We start from the raw sequence: 17,147 nt of genomic DNA, 5'->3' as shown, positions 1-17,147 counted from the left end.
CTGCCAGTATGCACTTGTCCATGCACCAACTGCAAACATTAATTGTGATGTTCAGAGTATGCCAAACAAAATGTGTAACAATAGTATGCTTTAATTAATTCACAAATATGTTCTTTATTAACCATTCAATTCTGAAACGTCATTCCATTTTATAACCAAACACTAGGAACTGTAATTTGTATCCCGACTCTCGTTTCTACCCGGAAATAAAAACAATGCTCGATGTCATTTCCGGTGGGTCACTCATGTCAGCCGGGTGAATCTGAAGGCTTCATTCAGCTGGTTGTGCCCGAATAAACTACAGACTGTGCATGAGAGGGAGGTATGAGAACGTGCCGGTAGTTCGCTGAAGTCACGTGGAATAATATTGTTAACGTTACTTTGACGGACGGAGTAAACATGAGCTCTGTGCCGCTGAAGAGGGTCTACACGAAGCTGCCAGTGTGGATAGTGGAGGACCACCACGATGTGAGCCTGCCTGCCTCTATACAAATACATATTGCGTTGTCTCTCGAGACTTCCTGTCTGTGTACCTAACGTTAGCTAGCTATAGTTGATTTATATCCCTCTAATTAGTGTATTACTGACAGCCAGCATCACTTAGATAACGTCTTCCTGTACCGTTAGGTAGCTTACTGAACACATATGAAGTGTACATACTGTTATTTTTATAGTGATACGTTTTTCTCTTTTCAGAAACGTGTTTTCTGTCTGTTTTGCGTTCATATTGGCCGTTTTCCTTTTGTTTTTTACAGTGATAGATTTGATTTGTGTCACCGTCAGTGTTGTTGTCACCCAACCCTGCCAATTACCAGCCTCTTAGCAGTCACTGCACCAAAGATAGACTGAACACTGGTCACATATCAGCCTCCTGAAGCATGGGAACACACACAGACCTCTCTGGAATAGTGTTGTTATAAAAAGAACCACAGACGTGCTACAGCCCCCTACGACATGATCAAGTGTCTATATTTCAAACATTCTGTCACTCATCTGGCTGTCTCTCACCCATTCTGCTTCATAATGAAATGATGTGCAATATGTTTCCACTAGCCTGTCTTTACACTTAACTGTCCATAAAACCTGTAGGCTGCAGTACACTAGCTTGTTATGTGTTCAGAGTTCCCCCTCCCTCGAGTGAGTCTGTCATTGTGCTGGTTCTTTTCAGAAAACAGCAGCGCTATCATCCAGCTTTTTGCCAATGTCAGGCAGGTTTGAAATTGTCAGTGACCCTGATGAGCCTCTCAGGTTTGAGTCAGGATATGTATCTGTAATTCTCATTCTTTTCCAACAGTCTACCGTCTTAAGCGGAGGGTCAGATTTGTCCTTCAGCTTGTTAAATGAGGGGTAAAGCAGCCTGAACCTCCTGTAATCTTTAACTAACTGCTGTGCTTATAGTGAGTGGTAATGTACCGCTGCTGCACCAAGACAACATCACTTTGTGTGTAAATGATTCCTATTGACTGTGCACAGGTCTTATTTTAAGTTGTGTCAGTTAACAGCACAATGTAATCTGTGCACTTTTTGATGAAAGACTTAATGAGTCACATGTAAAATGTATGAAAGATTCTGTGCTTCTATTGAACGGCAAACAAATAACTTAGATATGATACCAGTTTTCTTAAGACATATTATTGAGTTAAAGAAAATTGCTAATTTTACTGTATCTTGATTCTTCATTAGGTGGTGTGTCATATTTATCGTGCCATTGCATCAAGACACCTCCCACCGCAGAACATAAAGATGGTTCATTTAGACTCCCACCCTGATCTGCTCATCCCTGTCAACATGTCTGCTGACACTGTCTTTGAGAAGGAGAAACTCTTCAGGTACGTTTTGTTTCAAACACACAGGTACAGTCCTTCAGTGTGGCTCAGAGGTGTCATGTATCTGTCCAAGCTGAGGATGATAAGAACAACAGAAGAATGAGTTGTTATTATCAGAACGTGAACTCAGCTGAGCTGTGGCCATGGTGTTACTCACCACCTACATCTCCACATGTAATATTCTGCGTTAAGCCTTTCAAAAACAACATTTTCAGTTTGCAGCCAAGACATGTGGTACTGGGGATGGATGGACTGTTGCATTGGGTTGACTCCACCAATCACTCTGTTTTTCTTTCAGTGAATTGAGTATAGAAAACTGGATCATGCCCATGGTGTATGCTGGCCATGTGTCATGTGTGGCGTGGCTGCATCCATACTGGGCCCAGCAGATCACAGAGGGAGAGCACAGGATGGCTGTAGGCAGAGACCCATCCACCACCACCATCAGGTAGGGTTATGCACTCCACACAGGTGTTTCACATGGGTTGCCTGATTAGACTTCTCTCAGGGCTGCTGGGTGTGTACAGACTGGGATTGATTGACAGTTCCTCCACTCTCCTGTTAGTTTGCACTTGTTAGGGCATGACTTCTGACCCTGTTGTGGTGACCTGATGTAACTCCAGCTCAGCTGACAGTGATGGAGAACACCTCAGTGGAAGAACAGGAGCTTTAAGTGGAGAACAGATTTATTTTGTCTTTGTCATGAACTCCTCTTTCTCTCTCTGTCTCTCCTCCTCCCTGTGTTTCTCTCCTCTGTGCAGGGTGACCAGTACAGACAACTACTTCCTCAGTGACGGCCTGTATGTTTCGGAGAAGCAGCTGGAGAACTCTAAAGCTCTGAGGCTGAATGTGGTCAAAGTCAATCCTGTTAAACCTACAGGTGTGTACTTCCACTGAGAGCAGCTGGACAGTAGACAGGGAGGCAGTCTGCTGTAGAGTGAGCAACATTAGTAGTTGGATTACTTTGATATCACAGAAATGTTTTGTGCCTCAGCTGATTGAGATATTAATGTTTTTATAAGGACTTTTGTGCACGCACACAAGGATGGATGTACTCGAGCGCATGGCAACGCAATACCCTTTCCTGCTACCAGTGTGTCTATGAATTGAGTTTAGTATATATATATTTCACCTAAGTGACGTACTCTTCAAACTGCTCGTCAGATCCACAGTCCACATTCAAAGATATTCAGTTTCCAGTGAGATAAAGCAAACTAAACGGCAGCCTTGTCAGCGACTCCTTTTGATATTTTGGATTTCTTTATTCATGTCTGAACTGCTGATCGTTATCTCTCACACCATAACTCAAGTTATTGACTCCTCTCGGTGCAGAGCTGCTAAATTGCAATATGCCTCGCTTTGAGAGCACACAAGGTTGATTTAGGTGATTTTCAAACCCTTCAGTGAATCCAGGCCTCAGTGTGAAAGAGACATGCTTGGTAATTACCTGACTTGTGCAAAACAAGCACTAAGTATTTAAAGACCCTGACAAGCATGCTAAATCCCTTTTCTACCGCAATCCTTTTTTCTTTTTCTTTTTGGAATATTATGGAACATGTGAAACCTTCATTGTGTAGAGTTTTTCTCCTTATTTATTTTAAGGTTGAACATTGAAAGTTATTGGTCACTGTAATAATACTGTCTATATTCCTTCCTAATATGAAAGTTCAGCTGAAGCTCAAAATAATGTTGAATCAGTCTGCATTGATCTCTTATTGAATATGAGCGATGTTTCCAGTGTCTGTTGTCCACAGCTGATTTCTACTGAAAGTGTTCTGCTTGTCTTTGTGACATTTCAGAAAAGCAAAGTGAAGAGGACACAGAGAGATGTTTTGCCAAGAGAGCCCGTAACGCTGGGGAAGCCAGCTGCTCTGAGCTGCTCCTAAGATGTACTGACACACTGCGACCAGCAGAGGGCAGCAAGAACACGAGCTTGGCTGCTGCTGATGATGATGAAGATGAAGGGTCCACCAGTTATGTTGTTAAGAGAATATCTGCATTTCTAAGCGAGACAGAGCCATACATCTTGGACATTGATTTGGATTTCTTCTCATGTAAGAATCCCTTCAAGGAATTATACACACAGGTATATCCCACTCATGTGTTCGTTCTGCAGTTGTCATTGCTTTTATCCTTTGAAAAAAAATACATAATCATGTATCAAACATCTACAAATGCAGACCGTTTTTACAGCAACTGTATTATTATGATCATTATTCTAACAGCCTTCCTGAGAAACGGGAAGTAAGAATTGAAATAGAGTTTGGATTTAAGCCCGGCCTCGACAGGAAATAACCAGAAAGTAAAGACTCCATGGGGCTTTCAAAGTAACAAAAGGGTTGCTGCACAGAAATGCTAAACACAGGGCTGGAACCTGCTACAGTATCACCCTCAGTACAGTGTGAAAGATGCAAGAAGTTCTTGATGTTTATTGGTGCTTGGTGGGTGATTTCTGGTCTGTAGTGTGGGTCAGGGTTGCTGTTCTGATCTCACAGTTCCTGCTCTTTACAGGCCAAGACGGAGAAACACAATGTGCTGTTTATTTAATGTAATTGTTGAATAGACAGAACGATAGTAGGTCTTTATTTTCAACTATGATCGGTTGAGAAACGCTACAAGTCACTAATTATATACCTTAAGTATAAGGGTCATTAAGGGAAAAGCAAATATGTGTAGCAAGCCTAAAGTCTACCATGTCACAGTGACAACAAGAAGAGGAATACATTCTTTCTGGTGGCTACAAAAAGTACAAAGATCTGCACGGTCCACTTATTTTAACAGGATGAATACAATGCAGATTTTTAAAATGTAGAAAACTACTGCAAACACAGAGCCAGTAGAAAACAGTAACAATGTGAAGTGACATGCAGCTCCAGGTAGACTGAGCATTTGTCAGAATGTAATTCTTCATGGCCTCACGATGATACTCCATACTTCACCTCTTATGACATCACAGCATTGAGGTGCATAAAGGCCAAACAAAGTGCTGTTACACTGTTAAAGTGTTTAATACAAGTTAATGATCAAAACCTTATTAAGGCCAAATTCACAATATTCACCTTTTCAACCCATTGAGATAAAAAACAAACAATTACAGCCTGAAGTACAACAAGGTGCCAGTGTGCATGAGGTCCCTTTTAGTTTAAATGCAAAACCTGTTTCCTTGACTTGACCTCCGCTCCATGTTGTGTGTCTGTGTGAAGGAAGAGTACGCCATCCTGAAGGAGCTCTACAACTTCAGAGGACCCAGCCCTGATGCTGAGGAGGTCAGCGTTTTGTTTTACACACACACGCAATAGGACTATAAACACATAAAATTGTTCCACTTATGGACATTATTTTTGAAGAATCTCTCTATGTGACTGTTTTAAAATATAATTCATCAAATGCAGTTTAAAATAATTAATTGTGTGTGTGTGTGTGTGTGTGTGTGTGTGTGTGTGTCCAGGAGGAACTTGATGAGTGTGTGGATCGGCGTGTCCATCAGTTAGAAGACCTGGAAGCAGCATTCGCTGATCTGTTGGAGGATGACGGGGAGGACACTGTGACACGCTGGGCCAGCAACCCTGGGTAAAGTTTCTCTGTAACGGGGCAGAGCACTAATCAACATGCTTCCTTTGCATTGAAGGCAACGGAACATTTAAAGGGGCACTCCACTGTTTGTACATATTTGTTCTGCTGCTCAACCTTTGAAAACAGTTGTAGTTTTCTTTCTGTGTGTCCGTGTTCACCCCTTATTCTGTGCGTTGGTGCAAAAGCTTCCTCACCAAAAAAACATTTCCCTTCCACCTTGCACTTGATGTCCCACAAAGGGAGGAAAGCTAAGGAAATTCTGCAACATGAATCTTCCATCGACCTTTTTCACTGCAGAGATGGAACAGATAACAACAATGACTCCACTCCAGTGAGTGTGTGTGTGTATATATATATATATATATATATATATATATATATATATATATATATATATATATATATATATATATAGGGCTCCATATTTCTTCTCCGCCATTTTATTGCGAGTGGAATTTATGCTGTGTAGCCCCAGAAATCTCAATGAACTTGTATTTAAGTATACTACTGAGTGATCATTATATAGCAAGTAGTGAATAAGTTCATCCAACCAGTAGCTTTTCCCCTTCTCATTTAGGCGCTCAAAGAGGTGGGGTACGCCATAGACAGGCAGCACGTTAATCCCAGGGCTGACACATAGACACAGACAAGCATTCAGCTACAGGCAATGACACTCAACCGAAGCAGCATGTCTTTAGACTGTAGACTGTGGGAGGAAGCCAGAACCTCAGTGCTGTGAGGCGAGGGAGCGCTAACTCCTGCAACACCATGCCGCTTGAATGATTTCAGACGCAGTCCACGGCTCTGGAACTGGCAAAACCACTCGAACAGAGTGATAGAGGTGTCATGCAGGTACCTTCTGTACACACCCACACAGTCCTGAGAGCAGGTCCAGCAAGTCAAACAAAGTGAAAGCATGTGTGTGAGGGGATGACTATGTGTCTATATATATATATCAGTGGTTCCCAAACGGTGTGCCGCGACACACTGGTGTGCCGTGAGACAAATCCCAGTGTGCCGTGGGATTTTGAAACAATTAGGCCTATTGCATTTAAATGTACACAAGGTTTGTCATTTACTTCAGTGTTTCCACCCCCTCGCACGGAGCTCTGACAGCACTCCCCCTATTGTTTTTGGATATTTGGGGAGTTAGGTGGTCCTTGGTCTGAAAAAGTTTGAGAAACACTGTTATAGACTGTTTTGCCTGGATATGAACACAGGTGTGCCTTGAGATTTTGGCTTGGTCTTTGGTGTGCCTTGGCCACAGAAAGTTTGGAAACTATATATATATATATATATATATATATATATATATATATATATATATATATATATATATATATATATATATATATATATATAGTGACATAACTCCCTGTATGCAGCTCCCTCTCTAGAGCGCTTATTGATCATGATCATTTATCACTGACAGGTGAAGTGTAGGCCCACTGTTGGTGAAGAGCCTTGCATTGTGGGACTGTTGGGTCCATCAACATTACTTTTTCTGTCCATTGTTCAAATCTTTTAGGGCACAGCTAGAGTGTATTATCTTCCTTTTTTTCTTCCAGTATGTCTTCATTAACCCAACTGGTTTCCAGTTTGAAGTCGAGAAATCTGTGCCCTGACTATGAAATGGTAAGAATGTCAATGTACTTATGTACTGTAACTGTATGTTCCACTGCTTGAACAACAACTCCTACTAGAATCCGTATCAGGGATGGGCAATTTCGAGGATAGGGAGGGCCACAAAAGGTGTGTCCTCACTACCAGAGGGCCACTTTGCACCCCCCCCTAGTGGAGCTCCGACAGATTGATTTCTGGAAATTGACTCGCGGGCCGCACAAAGTGAGGGCGTGGGCCGCCAGTTGCCCATCCCTGATCTGTATAATATGTTATGATGAAACTGCAGTAATAATTGACACATCCATACAGGGTTATATATTTGTATTTACGTAGAATCTTTTAAGATGATGGGTGGAGCCTGCTTGTTCACATTGATGTGTTCCTGATGAACCTTAAAGGGTTCAGCATTGGGTTAGAACTGTTGCTCATTCAACTTGTCTATTGTGATGTGAATAAAACATTCAGCAATGATTTGATATTAATAACAATGATAGCACACTGCCTTTCAAAGTAAAGGCTCATACAGGCGTTGTTTTATTCACACTCACACTGTATGAGCTTTTATCTGATCTCATTGCTTCTGTCCTCTTCCATGCTTTCTCCCTGACTCCCCTGCTTCACCCCTCTGTTCTCTGTCAGGTCCATCAGGCAGGGTTAACCTGTGACTCCAGTGAGCTGCCTCACCACATCAGCACAGACGAGGAGATCGACAGACTCATCTCTGCTGTGCAGCTGTTTCTGAAGGCTCTGCCCAAACCTACACTGGTCACTATGTCCAGGTAAATAATAATAATAATAATGCAGCCCCACAGAGTTCCAGATGTACCGATGGTTTAGTAGTAAAGAAGGAGAGGTTAAATGTGTTTGTTGACGTGTGTGTTTTCAGGTCCAGTCTAGATGAATACTGCCCAGTGGAGCAGGTGGATTCAGTCCAGAGCAGAGTACTGGCTGTACTGGAGAGCCTGTATGGACTGCTGGACTTACACAAGAACTATGAGAACAGCAGCACAGACACTCAGGACTGCCAACCACAGGCCTCCTAACACACACACACACACACACACACACACACACACACACATTACTTTTGGATTTAGTGGATGTACAGTTTGATAAAGACATGCACATGAACAATGACGTGTCAGATACTGTATTAATGGATCTAGAAGCAAATTTATTTTTTATGTCCAAAAGCTGGAACCTTTGTTGAGGATGTTAGTCATAATTAATGCATGTAATGTGTTAACATTAGAAGTTCTGGTATCATTCTTTGCTTTCTTACAGTCAACAAAACCCATGTGTAGACTCAAGCCAGCACTGAGTATAGATTGAAACCCATTTGAGGGAGTTATTATCCAAGACATTAGGACCCCCCCAGCAGAAATGTAGCATGGTTTTTCTTAATCACTTAATATGATATGTTAATGAGGGAAGTGATGGTCTTATTTAAAGACAACTAGTGTCTTTCAATATGTTTCTGGACCTGCTTTAACCTTCTCTAGAGTGACAACAGATGTGTGAAATACTGAAGGCTGTGTTTCATTTAACAGAATTCCTCAGCTGGCTTTAATATCTTAGGCCACAACGTGCAGTTGCAACACTGATTATCCAGCCCCTCTACAAGAGACTCTACTCTAAATCCAAGAGCATTTGACACCAGAGAGCAATCTGCGCAGAAAATAATTGTCTACTGTAAATCATTTAATCTCTGATTTTTACAGTGTGAGACTCATACAGCTATGTCAGTTTGAATTTAATAAGAAATAATCTGGGGTTTTCTTTAAATGATGTATCAGTTTGCTTGTTTTTTCATATGGAATACATGATAACAACAAAAAGTGTTGATATTATTGCTCAAGGTTATAGGTTTAGAGAGGTATCCACTAAAATAAACGGTGGGCTCTGTAAGTATATTCTCTCTGATTATTGTAGTCAAGGTTAACGAAACACTAAAGGAAAACTAATGAGTACAATTCCAAAACATATAAATCAGGGGTGTCAAACATGCGGCCCGCGGGCCAAAACTGGCACGCAGGATGACTTTGCAAAGTGTAAAAATGTGTTGTTTTGATCATAAAGTAAATGCCTTTGTAGATACATTGTGATCTGTAAGTTGTAACACACATGTATAAATGATAAACTAATACTATTGTTGAACTCGCACCTTTTTTTCTTAAGAAATTTCAGGTTGTTCATAATATTTTGTACAAAGATTAAGTTTGAGCATTTTCAGAATGTACTTGTACTTTTTTGCACAAAAAGGGAAAGATTTGGAGTTATCATTATTTATCGGTTATTATGCTGTGATTTTAATGGTCCGGTCCACTTGAGATCAAATTGTGCTGCATGTGGCCCCTGAACTAAAATGAGTTTGACACCCCTGATATAAATAAAAGATTAGCTTAGTGCCAATCTATGGGTGTTGGTGTATATGACAGCCGATGACTACAACAAATGTCATTAGAGAAATAGCAAAGATGTTTGAGGTCATTTAGAAACAGTTTCCATAACATAGTCTGCCCACCAGAGAGCACAGAGATGTTGTGTTTTTATATAACAAATTGATATCGGACAATAAATCATCAGATTTTTGTTATTTTTTACTCTCAAATATCGATACTGGGCTTAAAGTTCCAGCATGGGTCGGGCTTTAGTACTTACAAATCAATCATCAGCATCACACATGAATACATGAGGGCTCATTGGATCCACAAGTCTCAGCTTTCCAGTCATACCCAATTTATGAAATTAATCACATACACCATTTTCGAATAGGCCGATTGTTTACCCTCTTTCCCGACAAGTTAAGGTTAAAGAGGTTAAACCGTTTCCTAAAAAGGTTGTTGACAGGGTGTGAAGGCAGCAGATGTTTTGTTCGTTATATATATCTGCCGTTTGCTCCAACGCTGTGGGCGTTTCCATAGAGCACGTGAAGGCATCAGTTGGTCAACGTGCGTCAGTGTCTCCGCCCTGACGGTCAGTGACAGCTCGAGCTCCCTCACCAGCAGAGAACAGACGCGACGAAGCGGCACAGTCCCCTGCTAACATGAAGGACAACAGTTTGCCCCGAATTGTAGTTATTACCTTGTGTACGGTGGTTTTTATTGCCGTTTTAATTGTTAACGCTTTGGCTGGAGCGGGAAGGGGTGAGTTGAAATATTGTTATTCTGGTACTAAAGTTTCCTGAAATCCTCCCGATATTGGCTCGTTCAACGTAACATTACATCCATTAATGTGGCATAATGTATTACGCCACTATGTTCTTCTCGACAACTGTGTTTTCACTGGTTACGAAACCGTTTTTACTGGGAGGGAGACTCCCAGTGTTGTTCTGCTGGCGACTCCGGGCTACGTCGTTGCTGTTGCACAAAACAATGACAACTTATTTCCATGACCGTGCTTGTGTAAGTTTAACGTTAATTTAGCATGATTAACTATTAAACATTGCTTCTAAATCCTTTCCCACAATTTAGTTAGATGTAATTTAGTTTAGTAGAACTTTTTTGTTGTTCAAAAGAAACTCTGCTGGACGGGAAGAAGCCTAATATAAAAAAGAAATGACCACACCCATGGGTAGGGTGTGGCATAAACATACAATTCCGTCTTCTCAAATTCGTGTTGATCTGTATTGGTGAATTTATTTACCTTTTTAGGTCCTAACCCATATTTATTAAAGGCTTTCTAGGTTTAACCACTGTAGTGCTTAGAATTGGATTGTGTGCCACATTTTTTCCATGGTTGGAAGCAGTTGACTGTTTCCTTACTGCTCTAGTTACTAGTTACTTTTCAGATTAACATTTTATATGCATATACAGTATACAATACATTTATGAAATACAAGTTAAGGATTAACAAGTGGATCCCAGTGTCCTCTTACACAACAACTGTATGTAGTTGGGGCTCCTTGTCACATGTCTAGTTGTGAGTAGTATCACCAAAGAGTTCAATATTAACTGTTGAATTCCCAAAGAGCTACATTTATCCAACATTTCATGACAAAAACACTTACGTCTCCAAAACATGATTACAGATTTGTCTTGTTGAACTTTGTTTTTTCTTCTTTTCTCTTCACAAATTATTCACTTGTGTTTACCCCTGATACCTGCCCAGCTCTGTGACAGTTATTATTATTAATCCTGCTGAGTTGAGACATTTTATAATTCACAGAGGTCTCTTGTATCCTCTGTCCACATACTGTAACTCTTCATGGTCTCAATGATGCTCCTTAGTTCCAGTTAAAGAAAATCTTCATCCTACAGCACAATCATTGTTTAACAATAGTGTGTTTGCAGCCTTGAAGCAACAGTTTGTGTTGTGCCTTTCCTGTTTTCACATGACAATGTGCACGAAGCCTGCTTCACAAAGAAATGTTCTTTGACTGGCCTGAGCAGAGCCCTGACCTCAACCCACACTGTACCACTGGCTGAGAGCCGGGCTCATGAGTGTCTCTGTTGTCCTCCAGGTCCTTTCCATTCCTCCATAGCTAATGTGTCAGGCCGCTATGAGACGGACATCACTCCAGCTGGCTGGACCTTCTCTATCTGGGGCGTTATCTACACCTGGCTCACCCTGATGGTCATATACATGCTGACATATGTATTCAGAGGGTAAGCTAACATCAAGATATTTCCTCATGCAGAGTTTAACTGTGTGTGGATGAAACTGATCAGTCTCTTCCTGTGAATAGATCCTGGGCTCAGTGTCTGCTGCCCTACACCTTCTATTTCTTCTGGCTGGCCAACATGGTGATGAACATGATATGGTTGCTGCTCTGGGATAGAGAGTATGTCTGCTACTTCTACTTATTACTTTACTTATTTGCACAGAAAAACATAAAAACAACTACAGTGAGGCAAATAAAAAAAGAGTCTCACTGTAATGTAGGTTAGAGGCTCTGTGCAGGAGGAGGGTGTGAAGGAGAGGAGGAAGGTGTGAAGGAGAGGAGGAAGGTGTGAAGGAGATGAGGAGGGTGTGAAGGAGAGGAGGAAGGTGTGAAGGAGAGGATGAGGAGGGTGTGAAGGAGAGGATGAGGAGGGTGTGAAGGAGAGGAGGAGGAGGAGGGTGTGAAAGAGAGGATGGTGTGAAAGAGAGGATGAGGGTGTGAAAGAGAGGAGGCTGAAAGAGAGGAGGAAGGTGTGAAGGAGAGGATGAGGAGGGTGTGAAGGAGAGGATGAGGAGGGTGTGAAGGAGATGAGGAGGGTGTGAAGGAGATGAGGAGGGTGTGAAAGAGAGGATGAGGGTGTGAAGGAGATGAGGAGGGTGTGAAAGAGAGGAGGAGGGTGTGAAGGAGAGGAGGAGGAGGATGTGAAAGAGAGGATGAGGAGGGTGTGAAGGAGAGGATGAGGAGGGTGTGAAAGAGAGGATGAGGAGGGTGTGAAGGAGAGGAGGCTGAAAGAGAGGAGGAGGGTGTGAAGGAGAGGAGGAGGGTGTGAAGGAGAGGATGAGGAGGGTATGGAGGAGGAGGAGGGTGTGAAGGAGAGGAGGAGGGTTGTGAAGGAGAGGAGGGTGTGAAAGGGAGGATGAGGAGGGTGTGAAAGAGAGGATGAGGATGTGAAGAGGAGGAGGAGGGTGTGAAAGAGAGGATGAGGAGGGTGTGAAGGAGAGGATGAGGAGGGTGTGAAAGAGAGGATGAGGAGGGTGTGAAGGAGAGGATGAGGAGGGTGTGAAAGAGAGGATGAGGAGGGTGTGAAGGAGAGGATGAGGAGGGTGTGAAGGAGAGGAGGCTGAAAGAGAGGAGGAGGGTGTGAAGGAGAGGAGGAGGGTGTGAAGGAGAGGAGGAGGAGGGTGTGAAGGAGAGGAGGAGGAGGGTGTGGAGGAGGAGGAGGGTGTGAAGGAGAGGAGGAGGGTGTGTGAAGGAGAGGAGGGTGTGAAAGGGAGGATGAGGAGGGTGTGAAAGAGAGGAGGAGGGTGTGAAAGAGAGGATGAGGAGGGTTTGAAAGCGAGGATGAGGAGGGAGTGGAGGAGGGTGTGAAGGAGAGGAGGGGGTGTGAATGAGAAGAAGAAGGGTGTGAAAAAGAGGACGGTGTGAAGGAGAGGAGGAGGACGGTGTGAAAGAGAGGAGGAGGACGGTTGTGAAAGAAAGGATGATGAGGGTGTGAAAGAAAGGATGATGAGGGTGTGTGAGAGGATGATGAGGGTGTGTGAGAGGATGATGAGGGTGTGTGAGAGGATGAGGAGGGTTGTGAAGGAGAGGATGAGGAGGGTGTGAAGGAGAGGATGAGGAGGGTGTGAAAGAGAGGATGATGAGGGTGTGTAAGAGAGGAGGAGGGTGTGAAAGAGAGGATGAGGAGGGTGTGTGAAGGAGAGGATGAGGAGGGTGTGAAGGAGAGGAGGAGGGTGTGAAAGAGAGGAGGGTGTGAAGGAGACGATAATGGTGTGAAAGAGAGGAGGAGGGTGTGAAGGAGACGATGAGGAGGGTGTGAAGGAGAGGAGGAGGGTGTGAAAGAGAGGAGGGTGTGAAAGAGGATGGTGTGAAGGAGACGATGAGGAGGGTGTGAAGGAGAGGATGAGGTGTGTGAAAGGGAGGAGGGTGTGGAGGAGAGGATGAGGAGGGTGTGAAAGAGAGGATGAGGAGGGTGTGAAAGAGAGGATGAGGAGGGTGTGAAAGAGAGGAGGAGGGTGTGAAGGAGACGATGAGGAGGGTGTGAAAGAGATGAGGGTGTGAAAGAGACGATGAGGAGGGGTTGTGAAAGAGAGGATGGTGTGAAGGAGACGATGAGGAGGGTGTGAAAGAGAGGAGGAGGGGTGTGAAAGAGGATGATGGTGTGAAAGGGAGGAGGGTGTGTAGGAGAGGATGAGGAGGGTGTGGAGAAGAGGATGAGGAGGGTGTGAAGGAGAGGATGAGGAGGATGTGAAAGAGAGGAGGAGGGTGTGAAGGAGAGGATGAGGAGGGTGTGAAGGAGAGGATAATGTGAAGGAGACGATGAGGAGGGTGTGAAAGAGAGGAGGGTGTGAAGGAGACGATGAGGAGGGTGTGAAAGAGAGGAGGAGGGTGTGAAGGAGACGATGAGAAGGGTGTGAAGGAGACGATGAGGAGGGTGTGAAAGAGAGGAGGAGGGTGTGAAGGAGACGATGAGGAGGGTGTGAAGGAGACGATGAGGAGGGTGTGAAAGAGAGGAGGAGGGTGTGAAGGAGACGATGAGGAGGGTGTGAAAGAGGATGATGGTGTGAAAGAGATGAGGAGGGTGTGAAAGGGAGGAGGGTGTGGAGGATGAGGAGGGTGTGAAGGAGAGGATGAGAAGGGTGTGAAGGAGAGGATGAGGAGGGTGTGAAGCAGAGGATGAGGAGGGTGTGAAAGAGAGGAGGAGGGTGTGAAGGAGAGGATGAGGAGGGTGTGAAAGAGAGGATGAGGAGGGTGTGAAGGAGAGGAGGAGGGTGTGAAAGAGAGGATGAGGGTGTGAAAGAGAGATTGAGGAGGGTCTGCAGGAGTGGAGGAGGAGGGTGTGTAGGTGAGGAGGAGGGTGTGTGGGAGAGGAGGAGGGTGTGTGGGAGAGGAGGAGGGTGTGTAGGTGAGGAGGAGGGTGTGCGGGAGAGGAGGAGGAGGGTGTGCAGGAGAGGAGGAGGAGGGTGTGTAGGTGAGGAGGAGGGTGTGTGGGAGAGGAGGAGGGTATGCAGGAGAGGAGGAGGAGGAGGAGGGTGAGAAGGAGAGGATGAGGGGTGTGTGTAGGTGAGGAGGAGGGTGTGGGAGAGGAGGAGGGGGGTGTGAAGGAGAGGATGAGGGGTGTGTGTAGGTGAGGAGGAGGGTGTGGGAGAGGAGGAGGAGGGTCTGCAGGAGAGGAGGAGGAGGGTGTGAAGGAGAGGATGAGGGGTGTGTGTAGGTGAGGAGGAGGGTGTGGGAGAGGAGGAGGAGGGTCTGCAGGAGAGGAGGAGGAGGAGGGTGTGAAGGAGAGGATGAGGGGTGTGTGTAGGCAATGATATTGTGCATTTTGGGAGGAGTAGAGACTAAGAACCGTGTGAAAAATGTATTTTTAGTTATTTGGGTGAGTCATGTTAGTTCTTAACAATAGAATGAATAATATGGATAATATTTATTTTCTATGAAGCATGGTGAGGCACGTGAATTCCAAGCGCTGTTTCATGTAGACTATGTGAGGGGAAAAGAGATGATGAGTTTATCTGTATGTTATTACTGACCATATCAAGGGTCAGCTGTCTTTAAGTAGCTCTCTCCCCCCCCCTCCCCTCTCTCTGTTTGCAGGTTGATGCTTGCTTCTCTGGTTGTGTTAATCCTGATGGTGATTTCCAACTACATTGCTTTGTTCTGCTGTTGCTTTGCCACAGATTACTATGGACTCTGGTTACAGACGTACCATCGCAAAGACCTGGTGGCTCTCAGAATACTGGTACTGCAGGGCAGACTGTGTGTTCGCTCTTTATTCACTTTTAAAGAATGTCCCCTGAGAATGATGTCATCTTGGTGCTCATAAGTGTTCATATGTTCAGGTCCAGAATGGTTTGGCTCTCTACACCACATGGATCTCCATCGCTTCTCTGATCAACTTCTCATTGGTTCTCCATCTGTGGGGTGTGGGCAGGAGCACAGCAGCAACAGCTTCTCTCTGCATCCTGTTTGCTGAGGTGGTGGGATGGTGAGCTTTGACTGACAGTGGAAATGATGGGCGTAGAAGAGTAGAAGAGCGATAGATATGATGTGTGTGTGTGTGTGTGTGTGTGTGTGTGTGTGTGTGTGTGTGTGTGTGTTTGTTTTGCAGGTTCCTCCTTGAGAACTGGCTGCTGGACCGCTGGGTGCGTAACATCCTGACAGTGTACCCGGTGGTGATCGTGGCTCTGGTTGGAAACGTCTTCAAACATTTTAACCCAGCTGATCCCACTCCCAACTCTGTGTTTATGGGTGAGTTAAAATACCTTCCATTTTTATAGCAGTGCCTAACAAGCTAAGTAAGATGTTGCTTTTCATCTGACATTTACGCTATATGAATCCTAGATGAAGAGATTATGAACAGAACTGAAGGCACAAACAAGTAATGTGCCTTAAGTTGTATGAATAGCGTGTGAATACAAGATTCTTTTAAAAGGAGGTCAGCTGGTTATATTTACATGTTGCCTTCCCATACTAAAATGATTTCCCACTGTTGCATTTGTTTCCTTTTGTGTCCAATCAGTTGTACTGCTGGTGTTGGCATGTGTGCTGCTGGTTTCCCGACTTTGCACCATCATCTGGAGAAACACATGGCGGCCTCTCCACTCCCCAGGCTCGGCCCGGCTCATGGTTTCACCCCTTGATGGCAGAACATTCAAGATATTTACTTAAACAACAGGAACTTGTGAAGTAGCTGCTGTGCCACTGCTGCCTTTAAACTCTTTAAATTCCATTTCCTCACAAGATAGTGCAATGCTCCACGAGGCTTTACAGTCATGAAGGTGTTCAGCTGAAAGCTTGAAAGTGTTAAGAGTCTGTAACTCTCCTCTTGTCTCCTATCAATCTGCAATTAAGACAATGCTACACTTTATTCAAATAAACTACTATAACTGTTTACCACTTCTTGCCATTAATCTTGTCTATATGTAAAGTACTTTTCATACAAATACATGCATGTGATTTGATCATCATGTTGTGTATTGCTATTTTGAAGGAGTTTTATTGTTGCATATTATGGCTTTTTTTTAATTGTGTATCCATTCAGTGATGATATATGTTGGCTTTTATACAGTCCACTTTGAACTTTGAGCTAAGAGTGTTGTTGAATACATTCTCATTTGCCAATTAAAGCATTGTTTTTCACATCTAATGCTGTCTGATTTCCTGAAAATACGTAAAATCAACTGCAAAAAAACACTATGGCTGATACGTCCAGCACCAGATATACGTTTCCCTACAATGAAAAAACAAACGAGTGTATGGAGACTGGTTATTTATAAAAGTGGGATCAGACCAGAGATTATTGAAACAAAGATGTTATTAATGATTATATTAATACTGTCACACTCAGCTTTACTCTGAATCTTCATGTAACAACAACTTCCTGACAGAAGTAAAGCATAAATCATCCAACCTCTCCTTACACTCCTGCTATCAGTACATCCTCCTCAATAAAGGCCACACAGCTTATCATAAGAGGACAACAACAACAATAATAAGCACAAAAACAAGAAGTCCATTGTCTA

At 43.7% G+C, this 17,147-nt stretch overlaps 2 protein-coding genes across 2 annotated transcripts; both read left to right on the top strand.

The window, feature by feature from the left end:
- The first annotated feature begins 246 nt into the window (after positions 1-246).
- On the top strand, positions 247-9,126 carry c17h5orf22 (chromosome 17 C5orf22 homolog). Its single transcript, XM_029454275.1, has 10 exons — positions 247-468; positions 1,684-1,829; positions 2,125-2,274; positions 2,588-2,706; positions 3,626-3,912; positions 5,030-5,092; positions 5,275-5,396; positions 6,968-7,034; positions 7,662-7,801; positions 7,909-9,126. The coding sequence occupies exons 1-10, from the start codon at positions 400-402 to the stop codon at positions 8,063-8,065; spliced, it is 1,320 nt and encodes a 439-aa protein (XP_029310135.1). The 5' UTR covers positions 247-399; the 3' UTR covers positions 8,066-9,126.
- An 816-nt stretch (positions 9,127-9,942) lies between these two features.
- Positions 9,943-16,771, top strand: LOC115022026 (uncharacterized). The gene is made up of 7 exons (XM_029452815.1): positions 9,943-10,168; positions 11,485-11,629; positions 11,710-11,805; positions 15,220-15,364; positions 15,465-15,610; positions 15,734-15,873; positions 16,145-16,771. Exons 1-7 carry the CDS (start codon positions 10,069-10,071, stop codon positions 16,291-16,293), a joined length of 921 nt encoding a protein of 306 aa, XP_029308675.1. The 5' UTR covers positions 9,943-10,068; the 3' UTR covers positions 16,294-16,771.
- The last annotated feature ends 376 nt before the right edge of the window (positions 16,772-17,147 follow it).

The sequence above is a fragment of the Cottoperca gobio genome, chromosome 17 (assembly GCF_900634415.1).
Source record: "Cottoperca gobio chromosome 17, fCotGob3.1, whole genome shotgun sequence".
Classification (NCBI taxonomy): Eukaryota; Metazoa; Chordata; class Actinopteri; order Perciformes; family Bovichtidae; genus Cottoperca; species Cottoperca gobio.
This window is presented reverse-complemented; position numbering and strand designations above follow the sequence as displayed.

Coding starts and splice junctions, on each gene's coding strand:
- c17h5orf22 (XM_029454275.1), top strand. CDS start 400: ATGAGCTCTGTGCCGCTGAAGAGGGTCTACACGAAGCTGCCAGTGTGG. Junction 469..1,683: donor TAGTGGAGGACCACCACGAT/GTGAGCCTGCCT, acceptor ATTCTTCATTAG/GTGGTGTGTCATATTTATCG. Junction 7,035..7,661: donor TGTGCCCTGACTATGAAATG/GTAAGAATGTCA, acceptor GTTCTCTGTCAG/GTCCATCAGGCAGGGTTAAC.
- LOC115022026 (XM_029452815.1), top strand. CDS start 10,069: ATGAAGGACAACAGTTTGCCCCGAATTGTAGTTATTACCTTGTGTACG. Junction 15,365..15,464: donor TGGTGGCTCTCAGAATACTG/GTACTGCAGGGC, acceptor TCATATGTTCAG/GTCCAGAATGGTTTGGCTCT. Junction 15,611..15,733: donor TTTGCTGAGGTGGTGGGATG/GTGAGCTTTGAC, acceptor TTTGTTTTGCAG/GTTCCTCCTTGAGAACTGGC.